Source organism: Pyricularia oryzae, chromosome 3 (genome assembly GCF_000002495.2).
Source record: "Pyricularia oryzae 70-15 chromosome 3, whole genome shotgun sequence".
Lineage (NCBI taxonomy): Eukaryota > Fungi > Ascomycota > Sordariomycetes > Magnaporthales > Pyriculariaceae > Pyricularia > Pyricularia oryzae.
The window spans coordinates 2,393,423-2,413,657 of NC_017849.1; the positions used below are offsets into that span (position 1 = coordinate 2,393,423).

Genomic DNA, 20,235 nt, shown 5'->3' on the forward strand with positions numbered 1-20,235 from the left:
AGGCACTGCCCCGTGCTACGCCGAGTCCGAAAAAAAAATGCGCATGGGATTTTATTGGGCGAGAGCCTGCCTTTCGATCGGAAAATACCCCTATATTCAGTGACGATATGTTGGTACACTTGTAAACGCCGCTTGATACTTTCAAGCCTTGGTCTTCCTCTTCTTTGTCTGGGTGCCTGGCTCTTCCGGTGGCACAAAATCCTTCTCTCGCTCCCGTTTCCTTTCCTCCTTTTTGACCTTTGCCTGTTCTTGCCTTTCTGTCTCTGCCGCTCGCTTCTTGGCCTCCTTGCCGAGGAAGTACTCTCCACTCTCGATTTGTAGATCGACCTTGCTCTTCTCCGGAGCCGGGGGAAATGCCGTGTACGTCTTCTTGCTCTTGTCGTTGACCTTGTGCGGGACCCTGCGATGGCTCAAGCTGCGCTTCTTGAAGTTGGGCAGGAAGCGATCCCAAGACTCATTTGCGAGCGCGGGATCTTTTGCCAACTCCCTCTTGACCATCAGCTCTTTGATCAGATAGATAGGATGCACGTTGTTCATGCAATCCTCCACAACCCTTCGAACCTCCTTTAATCCCTTGTAAGGACCCATCGCTGAGACCGTGTTACCGTGCACAAGAATATATGTTGAAGTGAGCAGCTCCAGTGCTTTGAGGGTGCTGCCGTTGGGACCCAGGATCCTCTGTCGCCTCTTGATAAATCGTTCCTTGTTCCGGACGAGATTTCGAATTTTGATGATATCGCATGCGACCCCATCCTCCAATATTTTGATGGCTTGTGGCGCCGGTACACTCCGTGCCAGGAGCTTGATTAGATCTCGTGCGTTTAAGATAGCGGCGGGATCGAATGTCTTCCGGGTCGTCTTGACGGTCATTGAACCTTCGACCAAATCCAAGGTTGTGGCAATACCATACTTCTCGAGGGCCTTTGTGACCAAAGGCCAAGATTGCCGCAGGTAGACTTCTCGGTATTTGGGGAAGAGCGTCATGAAGGACGACTCTTCAGCGAACGTGCCTCCAGCATTGTCAGATGGCGTAAATGGGTCGACCTTCCACTTGTCAATGTCCTCCGTATCCCACGGCTTGTCAACGTTGTGTGTGGAAGGCATCTTTGATACCTCGACCGCTGCGCGCGTGTTGTTTTCTCCTTAGCGAACCAGCATGCAATCAGGCTATCTTGGAGAGCTTTCACCGTCGCGAACTTTTTAATGGAGACAATGCGAAGGTTTTGGCGGGGAAAAAGCTTTATCGGCCTATCTTTTTTCTTTGCTTTCATTGGACCAATCGTTGATAATGTGGATGGCCCACATGCCCCACATCCTTCATGTCGAGAGGCAAAGGAGGCAGGTCTTAACAATTGTGCTGGCCCACTTAAGCGACAAGGGCTCCTAATCTCCAGAGATAAGAATTTTCCCCGTCGCGTCCCCAATCATCACGACATTCACTGCGATAATCCATCAATCCGCCGAGACGTCCTCAGTTGGTATTTACCCATCAACCTCCTCCAATGGCTTGCTCTGTTTGTCAATTGCTGATAAGTCTGTTGTGCTTTTTGTCGCAGATTTAATCCGTGGCTTGGAGAGCAGATCAATGAAAGAAGCGTCTACTCGAGAATTATACAACAACCAGGACCTGCGTTATCGTTATCGATTGAGCTGTGCTGCCTCGATAACAACCCCAGGGGCAAGGAAGGTCACCTATCTCCCGCTCCTCGTAAAGCGATCATCGAGACAGCCAAGTGCCTATTGGGCTCTTGGGATCTTTTTGAGAGATTGAGGCGACTCCCGCGACTCTCACGACCGACAATCGACACTCCTGCGACCAACTGCGCATACCTAGCTCTTCGCGATTGGTCAACATATTCAGGATCGCGCGCCACCCAGGATCGCATCAACGATTCCTTGCGCTACATTTGATTCCACTCCTGTTTTGCAATCTGTACGGCCAGGCTACCCAGATAGCCTCAATAGGCGCCCAGATGGAGCTGGCAATGGAGTTCAAGGAGGAAGAGAGGGTGCCCGAGGTGCCCACGACCGAGGAAGGCTTGGATGCAAGTCAGGAGGGTCCCTCATTGGAGACCCCAGCACCGCCTCCTGTTGAGCCTATTTCAAGGCCAGAATCGCCTGGAATACAGAGCTGTGGTGCCCAGCTGGCCGAGCTCGCGTCTTTGGCAACCAATGTTGCTGCGTCTGAACAATTACAAAGGTATGTGAATGTGGGGCTCCTTTACGTGCGTGGCTATCTCGCCTTGCATGTATGGCACAAAAGCAAAGAGCTTCTGTCTCGGTCGAGACCCAAGCTGTGGCCTTGGTAATCGATGGGATAAGAATGCGACGCTTCGAAAATGCTGCTTCAGATTATCGCCATCTATCAAATTTGATGCTATTATACTGGGTGCCGGATATATGTCTACGCAACCCCACTCAGGGGCTCGCAACAACTAACATGTTTTTTTTTTACCAGAGCTTCGGCTGAAGTGAACAACTCACCTTCCCCATCGGCCTTTCCTGATGCTACATCTACGCAGCCAGCACCGACAGACCCTGTTTTGTCTACTGACCTTGACCCGGCGGCCCAACTGTCTGCACCAGAGACAGTTGCGCCAGATCAAGCGGTTGCGCAACCAGAGATGGCGGTACCTCAGCCACAAATAATGCTTGCGGCTCATCAGCCAGGGCTATCAACAGAAACTGCGCAGCCTGTTCCAACCCCTAATATGCAACCACCGCCCCAACATCAGCCTACGTCTTATGCTGCTTCGTCTCCAGCCTCATTGCCGGGAATATTGGTGTGTAAAATTTATTTACCCTTATTTTTTTTCTTGTTTGCCGGTATCATGAGCCCGCACTAACCAAACTACACGTTGTACAGCCGACTTGCCAGAACTGCGGGACATCCACAACGCCGCTCTGGCGACGGGACGAACATGGCGCTGTTCTATGCAATGCTTGCGGTTTATTCCTGAAGCTCCACGGCAGGCCAAGGCCAATCTCGCTGAAGACAGATGTTATCAAGAGTAGAAACAGGGTCAAATCGATTCGACCGGACCTCGCTCTGAAGAAAAAGGTAAGTTTTAACCGAGTTTGGCATGAGAAAACAGGCGGTTTTAAGAGCATTGTACTAACCCATCTTCGGATCAGCAACAACAACAGCAGCAGCAAATGCAGGCTCTTGCTGGTGCCAATGGCGCACTCGATGCGCAAACCCAAGCAAGCATCGCGGGGGCGGCATTAGGTGCACGCAGGGCGGCTCAGAAGTCCACAAATGGCCACATAGAAGGTTCGCTCCCATCTAGTTCTGCCTCTGGCACAACAGACATGTTCAATCCTCACATGCTCTCAGGTTTTGAGGACGGGCAATATCCTGCCAACGTTCTTCCAGGGTTCGGACTGCCGGGTTCATCCGACCAAAGTGCACTTCTCAACGGCGAGATGCCTCAGACCCCTGAACAGCTGCTCGCTGCTATATCCAGTTTCAAGACGCGTGTATCGGAGCTCGAGGTCATCAATGACTTTCTCGAACGCCGTTTGCTCACATATGATAGTTATGGCGCACAACCACAGGATGGGCAAGAGGGTGGTGTCGGCCAGGGCGATGCGCAATTGAGGTCACAGGTCGAGAGTCTCACTCAGTCAGAGTCGCAGTTGAGAACTGAACTCGAACAGGCTAGAGCTGAGACTGAGCAGCTGCGATTCAAGGCTGGTGAAGCAGACCAACTGAGGGCTGAAGCCGAGCAGCTCCGCGCTGAACTTGAAGAGAGTCATCGGAGGGAGAACATGATGAAAAGGCGTCTCGAAGATGTCGAGCTTGAAAACAAGCTACTCATGAACAACGTTCCCGAGGTGGAAGAGGATGGGCGACCATCCAAACGGCCACGCATTGAGGAGGCCGCGCCAGTGGCGGAAGAACTTACTCCTCCGTCTATTGCTTAGCGTTTGCTCGTCATGGCTTATTCGAATTTCTAATGATACCACTAAAAGTAACAAATCTGTTGGGATTGGTCACGCCCATGTATACTACTATTTGACGTTTATCGCCTTTCAATACCCCAACCTGGCTCTCATGACTTTGCATCACCTTGGCTCCAGTTCTTGGTCTTGTTGAAGATCGCCCGCCTCTGCTTTTAGGTCTAGGGTGAGGCCAGAATGGCATTAAACACATACTCGCATTGGGGTATATAATTTTGGCCAGGCCAGTTCACTCTTCTTGTCTCTCAGTAAGTGCCAGAACATCTGTATTTTCAATCGGCAGTTTCATGATGAAACTAGTCGAGTTAGTTGCTTTCTGAAAGATATCCATAACTTGACGATGCCATGTGGAAATAAGAGGCCAGATATCGGATTTTGCCCGGGGAGGTATGGAAGAGTTATTCAAACGATGCGTTTATACCAACTCAAACAACCCACAGTACCCGAGTTTGCAAACTAATCAATACCTGGGTATCCAACTAGCTGCTGTAACCAATACTTACAGCAACATGACTTCATACTCCCCGGGATTGTTGGAAAGGGGGGAATAAGATACATTACTCTGTGGCCTTCGGATAGAGTTTCAATTCAAACCAGATTGGCTATTCGTGGCGCCCAAGAAAACCCCTAGATTACTAGCACTCAGCCTCTACGCCTGGCATCTCACATGGAATTGATCGAGCGCTAACGCAGCTCGGGCTAGAACACACCGTCTACGAAATGCACCGTCCACAGAATGCAATACAATGTCAATAGAGCCCGGGCGAGCAAGCGTGGGGCTGAACACGGCGGAGAAACTTTCCAGGCAAGTAAACATACGCACACAGACTTAGCCTATCATCAAACGAGCATACACATGCTTGACATGCTATGCATGTGGTCTCTTCAGAACGTGGCATGTTTAATTTGCTGTACCTCCCCGGGCGATGAGCCTGACTAAGAAAACTATAGACTTGGCGGCGCTCATATTTTCCCCTCACTAACCCTTGCCATAGCTAATGTGGACTCGGTGTTGGTTGCTTGAATATCTTGTGTGACTAAATCTGTTTGACTTTGAGTCGCGTTTAGGCAAAAAGCGGTCGCCGCGCAAACGAAGACATGAGTTTTGGCGCAGACATTGGTAAGTCTCGTGCGCTCGCGCGACAGCCAAGTGCATTTTCGCACCAGAAGCAAGCTGTGACGCGAGACATTTCTCTCTTATCCTCGAGAAAAAAAAGACATGCGCGGTCAGTGTACCCCCGACAAAGGTGCAGATTCCGGTGCAGATTCCAGAACGGGGGCAGGGCGGACCGGATGTCGCTGCGAGAAAGTCAAGGTTCCAGACACCGTGACTAGAATAAGCCCTTGTCAGAGGAACCATTCCTAAAAAAACTACCGTGCCTTCGCTTTGTCCCATCAGCCCTGCTTGGGACCCCGACCGGCGCTCCCGGCGAGCGCCTGCGCACACTGAGGATCCCTACGTTCAATTACGTTGGTCGCCTAGGCATCTCTTAGCTCTTAAAGCTCTTCCACAGGAGCCACCATTGTCTGATCCAAGCGAGGCCGTTTGGCGCCTGGCGTTTTCACTGTTTATTTGGGACATTAGGAAATCCACATCGAGGCAGGGACGAAAGAAAGACTGTCCCTCCCCCATCTTCCCTGGGGTACGGCGTTTTCTTATTTTATTTGAACCACATTCCAATCTATTTCCAGCTGGAACCCCGTGTCACACCTCCCTCCAAGCTCACACATATCTTGCAGCAGGGCTTACTACAGGTGGCCGAGCAAAGGAAAACAAAGAAAAAGGAAGGAGGGACAAGAAGAAATATCCTCTGACACCTCCGGATGTCCCCAAACCATTATATGTCAGTTGCAGAAGCTCGCAATAACCACTTTGTCATCCCCGCCCGGCCGCCCGCTGCAGAATCCTAGAACGACCATCTGCAGCTCTCCTCATCTTGGGTGAACGATCGATCCTACAAGTATACTTAGCGACAAGATCCACACACATTTGTAGGTCAGATTTAGATCAGGACCTATTTTCTTTTCCTCTTGCGCTCCAATGGCTCTCGCACGCCTCATCACCAAGAGCAAGGACGATGACTACTCTCCAGTAGTCTCGTCGCCTCTCAACCCTGAGAGCTGCTACCAGTCACAAATGTGCCAGCAGTATAAGCCTCAAAGAAAAATCACCTTAGCCGGGCGCCCAACTTCAAAGCAGAGGAGCCCTACCCAGCTTCTGATGAGAAACAAGGCCGCCCTCGCTTTCCACCACCACGCTATCGCAGTTAGCCAATCGAGAGGGTATCATGACCTGTGGGCAGACAGCGGCGATATCGGGTTCGGGAGGAGAAGATTGTCATCTCGATTGGTGCACCTCGGCTCAGAAGGGAGAACGCTCCGCTCTCCAACCAAGATTGCTGGCAGAAACACCAGCAGAAGCACGGTGACACCGTCACCGCCAAAACAAGCAATATTCCCCGCGCCCGTGGGTGTCTCCTTCGACAGCATCATCAACAGCTCCGGCTACGACGACGATGATGATTTCGAGACAGAGGAAGAGGACAAGGTGCATCTTCTGACGCTGCAGGTGAACGGCGACGACTTCAGGGTCGACTTTTCTGGCGTCACCATCGACCGCATGACGACGACGACAACGACGACGACAACGATGCCAATGCTCATGCCAAGGCCGCGAACCATCTGGGATTTGTGGGCGACCCCCGGGAGAATGCTGTGCGGCCTTGTCGTCGTCTGCTGCTTATTATTACTTTTCTTTGTCAAAGTTCAAGCGCTGTTTAGCAGCTGGTTTATGCGGTGAGGCATGCATTTATCGCTGCCCACCCTCTCATTTGTCTGTCTTTTGAATACCCGAGGTAAATCTCTGGACCCACGAGAAAGGCTGGGACATATTCAGAGAACCGGGAAGGGAACTTGGCGCTGGGCGTTTGTTTTGAGAAATCAGGCGTTTGCGGTATCTATTGGACCGAGAAAGCCCCCGAGTGGTGTCTGTTGCTTCTGTCCCTATCTTCTCCAGAAACCGGCTATAGATCCCCTGATCTAAAAGCCATGCTTGTACGCCTGCCAGTAGGAAGCACGAATATTGTACAGTACATCGTCATCTAGTATCGTCAAAAAAAGTCAATATTGTACAACCAAAGCAAACCCAGCCACGAAGAAGACGCAAGACAGAAGTGGGAGGCGACAGAGTGCTCAAAACTCCTGACGCCTTCTCTCATTGCTTCTTGTCATGTTCGGTGACACTGGCTGGCGGTGGCGAAGGAGCGCCACCCTCAGGCTGTGGTTCTGAAGCCTTCCCATCCTTCTCGCTATTCTGCGCCGCTATAGCAGTCTCAACCTGCCATATGGCCCTCTCAATTTCGACCTCCAGCTGGGGGAGACCCAGCAGCCGGGTAATGCGTTGGGCATTCTCCTGAGAAAGAAGCAAAGTCTCTCCTCCTGGGTAGTTTGGTGCCTCTTCTGGGCTCGGGTGCTCGATTATTATGGGAGACTCTGGTAGGTTTGCCGACGTCTTGGTCGTTGTTGGTTCTGCGGTAGATGGAAGTGGGTGATCCTGATCTGCATAGACCTGGTCGAGCACGGGCGACGAAACTGGCGTTATGAGCTTGTTTTGGAGCAGGAACTGTATGTGACGCCCGCCTGCGAGCGCTCTCCAGTGGGACCAAGCTCTGTAGACCAGATAAAAGAAAGGGATGTTGGGTACGCTGATCTGTTGTTAGCACGCCTTTCAGGCAATATAGCGCCCTGCCAAGGTACACACCAAGACACTTACATCGGGATAATAGCCACTGGTATGGTCAGAGGCATGCCCAAAAAGCACAGAACAAGGCGCTTCTTGTGTAGAGATTCGCGCCCTGTGCTTAATGTGTGCAGGATACTCGTTACCCTCTCGGCCTTCACCAGGCTCTTGGGATAGACAACCTCGACCTTGACCTTTCCTGCCTGCTCGTCCTCCTTACGGGCGGTTGAAAGCGGCGGGACAGACTTGAGCCCCCACTCCTCATATGGTATCCTCCTGAGGGCCTGATTTCCGTATCCGACCACCAGCTTCTGCCATCCGCCCGGCTTCTTCTCCCAATCGGCCCATGTCCGCGCCGCTTTTGATTGTACCCGTTCCGATATGGTCTGCTTCTTTGGGATAGCTGGTGCCCGTTGGCAGTAGAGTAGCGTCCGGCGCGTCGAAACGGGGAGGAGAAAGAATCGCATCGTATGATTGAGAAGTTTATGCACCGGATGGACTGATGTTGTCGCACTCGGGAGTCAAGTGCTGGTCAGAAGACCTGTGGCGGAGCTATGGTGTGTAATCAGACAGCACTTCTACCGGCAGCGACTTGCGATGACTGGCGAAAAGGTCTACAGAGGAGGGGCAAAAAGATATCTTGGGAACAAAGGTAGCTTCAGCTGTATCGTGCGGTGGGTGCGCGTTTCATCAACGCGCGTTCATCCCGGCAACTGCCACTGGTGAGCTTAAATTTTGGGTTTATTTTTTTTTTGGTGGGTGGTTCAGGGATGGTGGAAATTGTCACTTTTGAAACTACCTTACCACCGTAGACCTAGAAACTGGAGACTTTGGAGCTTTTCCATCTAATGCCAAAAAGCCGATCGCATAAGCCTTCGTCCTAATCGAAAATAAGCAATTGGGAAACGCTAAATAAAGATGCGATGGCAAATCTATAGTTGATCACAGCCCCATTCAACAGCTAAAGTAGAAAATCGTAGGATAAAAAGTCTCGCCTCCAACAGTCAGGCGTCACAATCGGCTCACTGACCCAACGTCGGATGAATGGATTACCGCAGAGGCGCAAGAGACAATAAATGATGACGACATCAGATTGATGCGGGCGTCGGTTGAGAATCCAGGCTCCAGCAGCTGCAGGATGACGGGGCCGCATGGGAAAATCCTTGTAAAACAAGAGGTTGCAGTGCATTTTGGCCTTGCTGGCAAAGGGCCCCACCACTCGCGTGCCAAAAGTTCTAAGGGATTCATGTTAATTACCTGGAGTAAGCCTCAATAACATGTAAGGGCCAGTCAGTGTCAAAGCTTGATCCCCGCCACCAAAATTCCCATCCCAGACCTGAGGCCCAGCTACGGAGTAGTCCCACGCTGTGGCAGGGAAGCCAGTCAAGGTTAAGATAGAGTAGCAGTAGCACTAGGCGCCTAACCCTCCGCTGGATTTCCGTCACACCATCGACACCAGCGCCAAACTATCGTCGATCGCAACCTGATTTCAATCTCTTTTTGGAATTAATTGCCTTTACATATTCATGGTCGGAATGACCGCACACTTTCGAATTTTCGCCAAAACCTTTCCTGCCATGATACTGTCAAGATTGAGCGGGTAGCTTCTCTTTCGAGCAAGCACAACAAACAGCGAGTCGAAAAATAAACGGCGAGCCGCAACGTCGAGTAATCGCTTCCCCCAACAAATCGTCTTGCGAACTGGTTCGTCCCGCCAATCCCGCGCGCGGCGCCTGCGGTCAACCTCACCACGCAAAGCAAGGCAACCAACGCCACGCGGGTTGGAAGGATGCCCGACGTGAAGCAAGTACGGACTTTACCACGTAAGTTTGAATTTTACGGGTGGCGTTCTGCATTCACGTTATTCTCGGCTTCACATCTCGCTGACACGCACTCGGCGCGCTTCGCCATATACATGATATGTAGCATGGATTGAATCTTATAACTCTCGACTCGGTGCACCTTCTGAGGAGCACATCAGTCCGCTCGAACCTCAATTGCCACTGCCAACCATACTGCCGCAGCACAACAGTCAACCGAACGAACCGCAGAGGGTGACGACGCATAGCAGTGGGAGCAGTAGCCAGAAGGCCCGGTCAAATAATCGCCAACAGCAGTCGCCTGACGGGTATTTGGACTCATCGACCGAGAAGCTTCCGCTGAAGAATCGTCGACCGCGAAACTTATCCCAGTTTATTACGGGCAAGGGGCCGAGCAAGTGGGATCATCTGCGGTCGGCGGATCCGGTAATTGTCCCCAACCGAGCACCGCAGCTGCAGCAGACATGGCGCGACTTTGTAACCTCGTCCAGTTACGCTGCTCACAGACCGAACGAGCACTCGGAAATCGTTGACGACGCGGACCTGGAAAAACTACAGCCCGGGCTTAACGATCCAATCTGTCTGCCTAGCTCGGCTGGTGGTGACACGGCGCACAAGTCTTCTACCAGGACCAAGGCACGGCGGGCAACCCCATTTCTGGAGCGATTGATACTCGTGCCGGTGCGCCACCCCCTGGGACCATTGTTCTGCCGCCTTATGGTGCTTTCAACCTCGGTGATCGCTTTGGCACTGGCTGCCACGATTCAAAGGAGAATATCAGAAGATTCCGGGGACCCGAACGTCGGTCAGGAGGAGCGCGGTCAGGCCATCTTTGCCATTGCTGTTGATACAGTCGCAATCCCTTATATCGGCTATATCACGTGGGACGACAACATGGGCAGACCGCTCGGCTTGCGTCCACCCAAAGAGCGTGTCAAGCTGATCCTTATGGACCTTTTCTTTATCATGTTCAAGGCCGCCAGCACCGGCCTGGCGTTTGAGACGCTCATCTTTAGCAAGGTGTCTTGGACGATCTCTCTCATTCGGGCATTGGCGGCGTTTGAACTGATCGGTCTTGTATCGTGGGGCATGACGCTGATTGCAAACGTTTTCAGGGTCGTGGAGCGACTTGGTGGATGATGGAATCGTGTCCTAGGAGGGTGCTCCCTCGTCCCCTGGGATGAGCCGCGTTCAGAGTTGGATCGTGGCCCGAGAACGAGATCCATCGTTCCCTTGAAACAAGATGAGTGTATTGGACTGACTCATCACAAAAGACGAGGACTCGGCCCTTTGACAAGCCCCACCCCAATATATACGATGATCACCAGCCCTCCCCCCCCCCCCCCCTTTTTTTTTGTATCTCTGTGTTTGTATTATTTAACGACTTCCTGGAGCGACTTTCGTATTTGGGCATCGGCGAGGCGTTACAAGGGAAAGGACAGGCGGAATTTTAGTTCGTCGAAATATTTGGTCACAAACAACCAAGCCAATGTAAGGGTAACAGTCCTTACTATGTATTAAATAGTATACCTAAGCCGGCATTGAATTGATACACATTATATCCAGACTGCTGCCGTCTTCAAAGCTTGGAAGCCTTACTGTTCATATCCTGGGGGGCGATTTCTACAACGAGTTTCCCAAACTGCTTGCCGGCTATCAGATCATCGAAAAGGCCCTCTATGCCCTCAAGATTGTCCAGTCCCTTGACGACACGGCTTACAACAGGCTTGATCTCCTTTTTGCGAACAAACTCAATCATGTCACGATAGTCCTTACGGCTTCCCATGGTGGTACCGCGTATCTCGATGTGCTTGAGCACAGCCTGCATTACCCAGTCCATCTTGGGGCCAGTGGTCATGCCGTAACTTGAAATGATCCCACCGGACTTGAGCACCCGCAGCGACCGCTTTACGATGTCACCTCCTGCCCCATCAATGATCGCATCGAGGAACGGCCTGACCTTGGGCAGCATCTGGGCGAGCTGATTATCCCAGTCAGCATCGCGATAGTTCACGCCGCCCTCGGCGCCAAGCTGCTTTGCACGCTCAATCTTATCTGCTGTCCCGCTCGTCACCCACACGCGGCAGTTCATGTTCACGGCGAATTGGAGCGCCGCCAGGGCGACTCCGCCGCCGATCCCAGTGATGAGGACGTTCTTGCGCGGGTCCAACGGGTTCACCGTTGGTGAGATGCCGGCCTTGACAACCACGGCACGCCAGGCCGTGAGCCCCACAAGCGGCAGCGCGGCGCCCTCAATAGGGCTCAGATGCTCCGGCGCCAGCTCGACCTCGTCGGCGTCGATGGCGGCGTACTCGCGCGCAGTGCCGGCATCCTCGTACGTGATGGCGCTGCCACACACCGCAAACTTGGAGAGATCCTCTGGGCCGTCCTGGTCCGCCCGCCAGCCGCGCGAAGGGGTGGGCAGGACGGCCTTGCCGATCAGGTGGGCGGGCCCCGACACGACAGTGGCATAGCCATCCGCCAGCATCGGGGCGTCGAAGGATATGCCCGGGTACAGGTGCTGGCGGATGAAGAGGTCCCGGTGGTTCAGCGCGGCCGCGTGGTAGCGGATCAGAAGCTGCTTGGGGCCAGGGGTTGGCTTGGGCACCTCCTTGAGCTCCAGGCTACACGGGCAATGTTGTTTAGCTGAGTTCTTCCCATTGAAGCAAACCCGCCATTTCATCACTTGGGTTTATTTTTGTGGGTGTCACGTACGGGTAATAAACCTTGCCTGGCTTTCCTCCCTCTGTTTTTTTCACATTGAGTTGAAGAGGCATAATGGAAGCGGACGTATAGCTGGTGAAAGCTACTGTCGGTGTAAGCGATTCAAGGTTGATTGTATTGTGGGCGACCTTGTTATTGAGCAACAATGGCTGCCTAATATGATATAACTCAAAGAATCATACTCTTACACTGTGATAATGAATGTAATTCATAACCAAACTTCTCGACAATTGGAAAAAGAATAATACAATCTTATATCAAAAAGTCGAGCCGGGCCGACGGAGACTGGTGATATAGGTCCGTCCCCGCATTCCCCAGAAAAACCTCGGCTCGCTGTTTAACTCCAAAGGTTGCCAATGTTCACTGGTTGATTGGGTACCATGAAAGGGTCGGACTAGCTCTAGTCTAGAGCTAAGCCAAAGTGGTTGACAAAACTAAACCCACACCAAATTTGGCTGGCAGTCCATCTTGACATTTGGAGCAACATGCCGAGTTCAGAAGAGGTTACAATTTATTGTGCAATTAAAGCAGCGAATGATAAGTCACAAAGATGAGGTATAATAAAAGCGAAGTTTCTTTATACTCTTCTTCCTTTTTCATTTCGTATGTTTTAATGTTTTGAGTATAGGAAAGGGTTTGGCGTACCGTACATTTAATTCTGGCAACCGCTTTGCTAGGCCTTTAGTCGCACTCTAATGATGGCTGTTAGCATTAAAAGTAGACGAAGGGATGGCGGGTGACCTACCCTGCACTGATTATCCTGGCCGTTCCAACTGGGCCCACTCGGAGCCAAAAATTGGATGCGCGGCAAGCCAATTCGACATCGCGCCAGAGACGCGACGAGAACCGAGCTCTGTTGGCGATCCAAGCTTCATCTGCTCTAGTGAACCCCCCACCCTTTCGGAGCGACTTGGAGCACAGAACAGGAGCATTCATCACGATTGAATATATCTTTTCTCCGTAAACCTACGATAAATCGAAGATTTCAAAGCACTTCTCAACCACCAGCCAAGATGTCTGGCGCATCTGGCAAATGGCGTGAGGACCAGGTCCTAGTCATCTGCCCTGGCAGCAAGACCACAATGGCCCAGATGGGCTGCGCTGAACTAACCCCTCCAGCGCACCGGATCCCTACGCGCATGTTCAAGGACGAAGAAGGCGAAGGCTACAGGCCGTATCACATCGAGAAGCGCAAAAAGACGCCAGTGCAGCCTGTCAATGGCGCGGCGCCGCTGTTGGAAGAGGACGAGTGGGAGTACATTGAAGACCCCGATGCGACAGAGGGCGCCATATATCCCATCAAAGGTATGTGTCCCTATGGACGACTCTGAGATGTACTACATAAGCAATCATTCTTGTGCGGCCTGATGATGATTGACCTTCACCCTCCTAGGCGGTCGCATCGTCGACATGCATGCCTTCCTGGCCTTTTTGGACCACGTCCACAGTCTTCTCACGACGACTTATCACAACACACCAATAATGCTGATGGCATCCCCCCAGTGGACGCGGCCAGACTGCGAAGCTATCGCGCGCTACATATTTGAAAAGACGAAAACCCCTGCACTCTGCCTGATCCACAGCGCTGTCGCGACCCAGTACGGCCTCAAGTGGCCGAGCATGACCGTGGTCGACGTGGGCTTTGAGAAGGTGGACGTCACGTGCTTATACGACAGCAGGGTTGTCAATCACCAAGAGGTTGGCAATCCGGTCGACGAGAACTTTGGAGAGGCCATCTCGGGTGGTGAGGTTTTCACACGGAAGCTTCAGAGCTTGCTCAAGGACAAAGAATTCACGTATGAAATGGCCGAGCAATTGAAGAAGAGCCCTGTATGCGAAGTGCTCCCATATGCTGCCGAAAACCCGCTGCTCATGGAGCTGCCGAAAGAGAACGCCTCGGCTGGACCAGTACCAGCTCCGGCCGCCGTGCTTCAGGCGGCCCAGGAAGCACCGGCCACCGTGGAGCCGGCGCGACCGCCGGTCACTACTGCTGATGCAGAGGAAGATGATGAGGCTGGGGACGACAAGGCTGCCAATGGCGATGATGGCGTTTTGGATGTTGCCAGCATTGTTACCAGCGGTCAAACGAAGGAATTCCTGGCTAAAAAGGAAAAGGAGAAGGCAGAGAAGCAAAAAGGAAAGAAGGGGACCAAGGGTCAAGAAGGCGATGCAGCTGCCGCAAAGAACGCAAGGCTACCCAATTCGAAGAGGATGAAGGCTACATTCCACTACGAGGAGGTGGTGCGAGAGGAAGCTCCATTACCCGCAGATGTCGAGCCGAAGCCTGTCGAGACGACTAACCCTCCTGCGAGTGGACAAGAAGCCGCAGCGGAGGCCAGTGGTGCTCCCGCAGGGGAAAGTAGCGAAGTAAAGCCTTCAGATGGCAGCGCAGCACCAGCCGTGTCCAATGGTGAGACGAAAGAGTCTGAAGCAAAGCCAGCAGACGCACCACTATCCTTCTTCCCATCTGCTGAAGCACCAGCAGCCCCGGCGCCCTCCGGCACAGAGCGTGCAGTGAAGCGGATAAGGCGGGACATTGAGGTAGGGTTGGAGAGGTTCAGCTTTGCAGACCGTGCCGAGATCGACCGCATCGTGACTGCCATTTACAAGGCAGTACAGGGGATCGAGGACATGTATATGCGCCCGGCTTGCTGGGAGCACCTGGTCTTCGTCGGCAACGGTGCTCGCGTGCGCGGCCTCAAGGAGAACATATTGCAGACACTGAACTCCAGATACCTGGTTTCCCCAAGCACTGCGACCATGTTCACTTCGGAGCTGCCATCAAACCTGGCCACCCCCACAGGGACCGGATCGCAGACACCCACAGGGAGCTTTACGGGACCGCCTCACCAGCTTCCTGCCCCGACGAGTGGTGTCAACCCGCTGCTGCGTGATGCGGTGACAGCGGCATCTATGGGGCACGCCGGGACCCCAGGAGGTCCAATGGGGGCCAATGCGCCTGGAAGCAACGCCGGCGATGGCGGCGCGGTATCATCTCATTTCCACAGCCAGACACCTACAAGTATTAAGCTTGCTGCTTTACCGACCTATCTGGGCGAGTGGACCAAAAATGGTTATGAGGAGGCCATGTTCTTGGGCGCGCAGGTTGCGGCGAGGCTTGCTTTCTGTATGCACAATCTGAGTGCCGCCGAAGCAGAGAGCCAAAGGTTAATGAGCCTAAACAGAATTGAGTTCAAGTAAGCACTTCTCCCGTTTTTCTCGAAGCTAGGGGTTTGATAAGCACCTAGATACTAACATTATTTTCACAGTGAGCTTGGTCCCAAAGCTATCCGAACCCACTCTATGCTTGGCCAATAGTCGCTTTGTGATGTACAGTCAATAACAAAAACAGTTCACATCCTGCCAAGTTGACAAGTCTTTTCTTGGGCGGACTGCAGCTATTCTGACTTGAAACTGACTGACTTGTCTTAAAATTGATTCATGTCCCCTAGCACGTCGTAACTAATTTATAACAACAAGATAAAGCGATTTTCTAGAGTTTGGAATTTTTTTGGTGTTTTGTGATGCCGTCTGCCAGCCAATACTTAGAGGGACTTACAAGTGTATTTGATTGTGTGACTCACTGCACGTCTGATTCAACTCAGCATCTCATAGAAACAAGGAGAAAGTATATCTGCACTCAAGTCAAAGAAACCTGAGCACGACACACATAGCCGTTGCCCATAGTCGTGCGTCACTTATACTTCCATTCGAATATTGCACCATTTAATATATACCCGAAAAGCAAACCAACAATGGCCGAGCGCCGCCTCATCAGCTCCGGCTCGAAATTCGAGTCGCAGATCGGCTACTCCCGCGCCGTCGTCAGCGGCGACTGGGTCTTTGTGTCGGGCTGCACGGGCTACGACTACAGCACCGGCGAGATCGCAGCCGGCGACGTCGCCGCGCAGGCGGAGCAGACTTTCCGCAACATTGCGTCTGCCCTGGGCGAGGCCGGCGCCGGCATGCGCGATGTTGTTCGCGTGCGCTACATCCTGCCCAACCGCACCGACTTCCCCAAGATCTGGGACGTCACGAAGCGCTGGTTGGGCGACGTCCGGCCCGCGGCCACCATGGTGCAGGCTGGCCTCATGGAGGAGGCCATGTTGGTCGAGATTGAGGTCACCGCTAGGATTGGGGGTGCCGCGGAGCCGGTGTTTGGCCTTTAGGTGGGAGTGTCTTGTGGGCAAGGTTGAAAGGGGGGCTTGGTTTATGGTGTGGCTGTGGTGTTGGCTCGGCGATGAGTGGGCTACGATTGTTGTTTTCGTTCTGGGAGCCTGCATGACAGCCCGGTTAAGTGGATTCAGCACAAGTCAGTCGCGAATCTAAACTGCTATCAACTTTGGCGGGCAGGAGTTGATTTGGTATCAAAAAGGTTCACTAATCTGGTTGGCTAGGCAGTTTCAAGAGTGGCATGTTTTAAGTGTGTCGGTTGTCAACGCTTCATGCAGTAGCCTAGTGAGTGGCCTGCCGTGGAGACTTTGGAACCCATGTTCGTCTCCAAACTTGCGAGTAGGGGCCATCCACTGACCGAATTCGTCTGTTAGAGAAGCATGTTAATAGTTTCCGACTCTTCGCCTCGAGGTCCAGAGCGAACCTCAAGCTTTTGACAAGACAACCTCCCAGCGGTCTTCCCAGCCGACTACTGCGGCAGGTTGCCACGGTCTGGCATCTTGTCCGACATGTCGTAGAAATTGCAGAGGAGAAAGTACGCGCCGGGAATGGTGGTGTAAGAGTCCCAGCTCATAGGCTTGGTGACGAAATCGGGCGCGGCCTGATGCGCTGTGCACAATGATGCATACTAGCCCTCGACAGCTGCTTTACAGTTCTTCCAGGCAAAGACCTTGATGTAAGAAGCACTTGCTGGTCCCATCAAACAAGGTGGCATCAATTCTCTTGTTCCCGAAAGTGATTCCTTCAACGAGGGTAGGAGCTTCCAGAGCACACAAAATGTCTTTCTGGATCTCACAAGCGGGGTAATAGAATCTAAAACAGATAATCAACACCGGCGCTTAGACACTTTTAGTTCACGCATCTTCACCCCGCAAGTATTGGTAGATATTTGTTCAAAGCGAAGAGTGCATTATCAGATCCAGCTGCATGTCCACAAGTCTCCTCATTCTTTCCAACCCAAGTTCAAGCTGGTACACTTCCCTACTAGTCTAGAACTAGCCTAAACCCGACAGCGGACATTGGAACGCATCAGTCCTTCAACAAAATGGAGACACCGGCATCCGCTACACGCCACACTCCAGGGAACCATGAGGAATTTATGAAGCTCGCAATCGAGGAGGCACGCAGATCCCGTCCGGACCCAGGAAAGTTCTGCGTGGGTGCGGTGCTCGTCAATGAGGACACGGGCGACGTGCTGTCACGGGGCTACTACCTCGAATATCCAGAAGTACGTAAAAGCCCGTCTCTACCTCACTCTCTAGGGACCAGCCCTAGAACAATCCGCAACAACTGACATCAACGCGGGATACGTGAAAGGATTACAATGGCAGTAATGGTAGCGTTCACGCGGAGCGTGTCTGCCTCATCAAGGCCGCCGAGCTGTACGGCGTGTCTGAGACTGAGCTTGGTGCAGCCCTGCCCCCTAACTGCGCCATATATACAACCATGGAGCCGTGCAATGCGCGTCCGAGTATGGATAAGCCGTGCGTCGAGCGGTTGCTGGAGGTGAAGCAGGCGGTGAGGACCGTGTACGTAGGCATCCGCATGCCGGGCACATCTACTGACGCGGAAGAGCCTGGAAGGCGGAAGCTGGAGGAGTCAGGGGGTATCAGGGTTTTGTATCCCCTCCCCGAGTGGGAAACTGAGCTTATAAAGGTCGCCAAGGGCGAAGAGTGAAGACGGCAAAGCAAATGCTTGGTCATCCTCGTACACAGCAATTCGTTGTACAGATTTATGGGTTTCGCAGAGGCTGGATCGTTGGCGCATTATTTTATTAGTTACAAATGATTTTATGCTCTCGTAAGTACCACACGGCGCCATTTTGACAACATGACGTGGTCATGGAGGCTAAGAGGCGGGGGTATATTTAGTTTGACACAGACTGCAGCTTGCCCAACTCGGACTCAAAAAGACAACGCTTTGGTGACCACAATACCAGAGATAAACATCGAAGCGACCGTTATTATGCTCGACACCGACATGAGAGACATGCCGCTGATACCATGGCCCGCCGTGCAGCCGCCCGCGACCCTGGACCCGATGGCCATGGCGAAGCCGCCCAGCGCGGCCCTGGTGGCCGACACATCGCTGAATCCCGTGCCAGCTAGAGCCGTGGGAAACGCCCGCGCCAGGGTGGCAGATCCAAGAATGATGCCAGTGACGAAAGCCAGCGCACTCATCGACTTGGGCCTCTGCCCACCGGAAACAGCCCACCAGAAAAGCTCGCCGAGCTCGTCAAAGACGGTCGAGGTGCCCACCATGGACCTGCGAATGAGCAGCGAGACGAGCTGCGCACCGGCGATCAGCAACCCGCCCACTACCGGTTCGATATGCCGGGTGCCGTTGGCGCTCAGAGTCTTGACGTTCAGTGCCGCCCCTATGGCGGCAGCGGCCAGCGCCTCAAAGACGACCAGCCCGACCCGTGGGCTGACCCCGACGCACTCGTGGACCGTCAGGCACGGCTTCTTGCCGGCCGTCTTGGCGCCCTCCTGGGCGTTGCGACGGGCCATCCACGGCCGCACGAACCCCGTCCAGACGATGCCGCCCGCCACACCGCCCACGAACGTCCAGTATCCCGACGGTATGCCTAGCCCGATCTGCGCCGCCACCGTTCCTGGGCAGGAACCGGCCAGGGCCATGCCGCCTCCGAGAAGGGCGCCGCCGACGAAATTGGCGTCTGCCGAGCCGAGGAGGTTGAACGAGGAGAAGCTGCGGGGGCTGAGCTTCACGTACCCCAGGCCCTGGAGCAGGGATGCAAGTACACTGATCAGTATGTTTGTTAGTATGTTTGTTATCTTTTTTTTTCAGCAAAGTCTCAAGGTAAATATAGGGTGTTCGGATGAAGAACAGGGGATAGGGGGTGGCACTAAGAACCTACGCACTCCCAGCCGTGGCCGTAAGCAAGGTTTGCAACATGTGAAAGTCTTCCAGCTCAAGCTGTCCCATGATGACAGACGGCTGATATACTCCTGCACCCGTCAAGGATGCACCAAATGCGGCACCTGAGAGCAGGCCGGGGAGTATCGAGGCCGCCATCGTTTGTCGACAAAGTCCCCGGTAGGTAAGAGGGTTGGGTAAGTAAAGACGGGACGCCCACGGTTCTGACAAGGTTATAAGTCTTTATGAGATCGGCGCAACCAGTAATTTGATGTATACCCGAGGTAGGGAGAGAGTCTGAGAAAGAAAACAAAATCGAAAATTTGTATAAGATATATACGGGTTCTCGAGGCAAGTAAAAAAAAAAAAAAAAAAAGATTTCACCAAGAGATGATGAACTTTGGTTTTCTTCCACAAAGCGGCTGCTTCCGAGGTCCAAATACTGTTCAGAAAAAGGTCGAGCTTCAAGGTTATGATGACGCCGGTGGATTTACGACTCATGCGATGGTCCCCGAAATTCGACTTCGCCGTTGGCACGAACACTACATGAATGAGCGTGCAAGGTGTATGGGTATGCTTTTTGGGAATGGAACGACACCTCGATCCCTTTGCCACGGTGCCAACATTTTCGTCACCTTGCTCCCGCTCACTGATAACTAGATGATTCGTGCATAACTAGATTCGAATTTTGACTTGAAAAAGAATTACCAGTTCGATGCCGTACTCGGCGGGGTTGATTATCTTGGCTGCTAACGGAATCCGAGGAATGTCTGACGTGCTCAATGAATGTTGTGGAGAACAAAGCGGGCTTCCCTTTTTTCTCCAAGGCAAGGGAGCAAATCTTGAGGGCCCTGGGCAACGGAACAGAAAAAAAAAAAAAAAAAAAGAAGGCTAGGATCTAGCCTCCGGGCATCCCCCGCGCTTTGCCCCTCCACGTCG

At 52.8% G+C, this 20,235-nt stretch overlaps 9 protein-coding genes across 9 annotated transcripts; 5 read left to right on the top strand and 4 right to left on the bottom strand.

The window, feature by feature from the left end:
* Window positions 1-38: 38 nt before the first annotated feature.
* MGG_06049 (ribosomal RNA assembly protein KRR1) lies at window positions 39-1,306 on the bottom strand. The gene has a single exon (XM_003711852.1). It carries the CDS (start codon window positions 1,102-1,104, stop codon window positions 142-144), a length of 963 nt encoding a protein of 320 aa, XP_003711900.1. The 5' UTR covers window positions 1,105-1,306; the 3' UTR covers window positions 39-141.
* Window positions 1,307-1,410: 104 nt separating this feature from the next.
* MGG_06050 (GATA type zinc finger protein Asd4) lies at window positions 1,411-4,191 on the top strand. The gene is made up of 5 exons (XM_003711853.1): window positions 1,411-1,478; window positions 1,557-2,200; window positions 2,459-2,783; window positions 2,867-3,061; window positions 3,136-4,191. Exons 2-5 carry the CDS (start codon window positions 1,974-1,976, stop codon window positions 3,925-3,927), a joined length of 1,539 nt encoding a protein of 512 aa, XP_003711901.1. The 5' UTR covers window positions 1,411-1,478; window positions 1,557-1,973; the 3' UTR covers window positions 3,928-4,191.
* Window positions 4,192-4,801: 610 nt separating this feature from the next.
* MGG_06052 (uncharacterized protein) lies at window positions 4,802-8,709 on the bottom strand. Its single transcript, XM_003711854.1, has 2 exons — window positions 7,736-8,709; window positions 4,802-7,667 (listed from the first exon to the last, which is right to left on the bottom strand). The coding sequence occupies exons 1-2, from the start codon at window positions 8,167-8,169 to the stop codon at window positions 7,178-7,180; spliced, it is 924 nt and encodes a 307-aa protein (XP_003711902.1). The 5' UTR covers window positions 8,170-8,709; the 3' UTR covers window positions 4,802-7,177.
* A 223-nt stretch (window positions 8,710-8,932) lies between these two features.
* MGG_06053 (uncharacterized protein) lies at window positions 8,933-10,894 on the top strand. Its single transcript, XM_003711855.1, has 2 exons — window positions 8,933-9,525; window positions 9,629-10,894. The coding sequence occupies exons 1-2, from the start codon at window positions 9,492-9,494 to the stop codon at window positions 10,660-10,662; spliced, it is 1,068 nt and encodes a 355-aa protein (XP_003711903.1). The 5' UTR covers window positions 8,933-9,491; the 3' UTR covers window positions 10,663-10,894.
* An 80-nt stretch (window positions 10,895-10,974) lies between these two features.
* MGG_13230 (oxidoreductase) lies at window positions 10,975-12,602 on the bottom strand. The gene is made up of 2 exons (XM_003711856.1): window positions 12,238-12,602; window positions 10,975-12,146 (listed from the first exon to the last, which is right to left on the bottom strand). The coding sequence occupies exons 1-2, from the start codon at window positions 12,297-12,299 to the stop codon at window positions 11,102-11,104; spliced, it is 1,107 nt and encodes a 368-aa protein (XP_003711904.1). The 5' UTR covers window positions 12,300-12,602; the 3' UTR covers window positions 10,975-11,101.
* A 501-nt stretch (window positions 12,603-13,103) lies between these two features.
* Window positions 13,104-15,885, top strand: MGG_16749 (uncharacterized protein). The gene is made up of 3 exons (XM_003711857.1): window positions 13,104-13,551; window positions 13,640-15,443; window positions 15,516-15,885. The coding sequence occupies exons 1-3, from the start codon at window positions 13,260-13,262 to the stop codon at window positions 15,562-15,564; spliced, it is 2,145 nt and encodes a 714-aa protein (XP_003711905.1). The 5' UTR covers window positions 13,104-13,259; the 3' UTR covers window positions 15,565-15,885.
* On the top strand, window positions 15,840-17,368 carry MGG_16750 (uncharacterized protein). Its single transcript, XM_003711858.1, has 2 exons — window positions 15,840-16,704; window positions 16,794-17,368. The coding sequence occupies exon 1, from the start codon at window positions 16,002-16,004 to the stop codon at window positions 16,413-16,415; it is 414 nt and encodes a 137-aa protein (XP_003711906.1). The 5' UTR covers window positions 15,840-16,001; the 3' UTR covers window positions 16,416-16,704; window positions 16,794-17,368.
* On the top strand, window positions 17,299-18,515 carry MGG_16751 (uncharacterized protein). Its single transcript, XM_003711859.1, has 2 exons — window positions 17,299-17,647; window positions 17,737-18,515. The coding sequence occupies exons 1-2, from the start codon at window positions 17,465-17,467 to the stop codon at window positions 18,094-18,096; spliced, it is 543 nt and encodes a 180-aa protein (XP_003711907.1). The 5' UTR covers window positions 17,299-17,464; the 3' UTR covers window positions 18,097-18,515.
* MGG_06056 (YeeE/YedE family protein) lies at window positions 18,138-19,709 on the bottom strand. The gene is made up of 2 exons (XM_003711860.1): window positions 19,298-19,709; window positions 18,138-19,182 (listed from the first exon to the last, which is right to left on the bottom strand). Exons 1-2 carry the CDS (start codon window positions 19,453-19,455, stop codon window positions 18,324-18,326), a joined length of 1,017 nt encoding a protein of 338 aa, XP_003711908.1. The 5' UTR covers window positions 19,456-19,709; the 3' UTR covers window positions 18,138-18,323.
* Window positions 19,710-20,235: the final 526 nt, after the last annotated feature.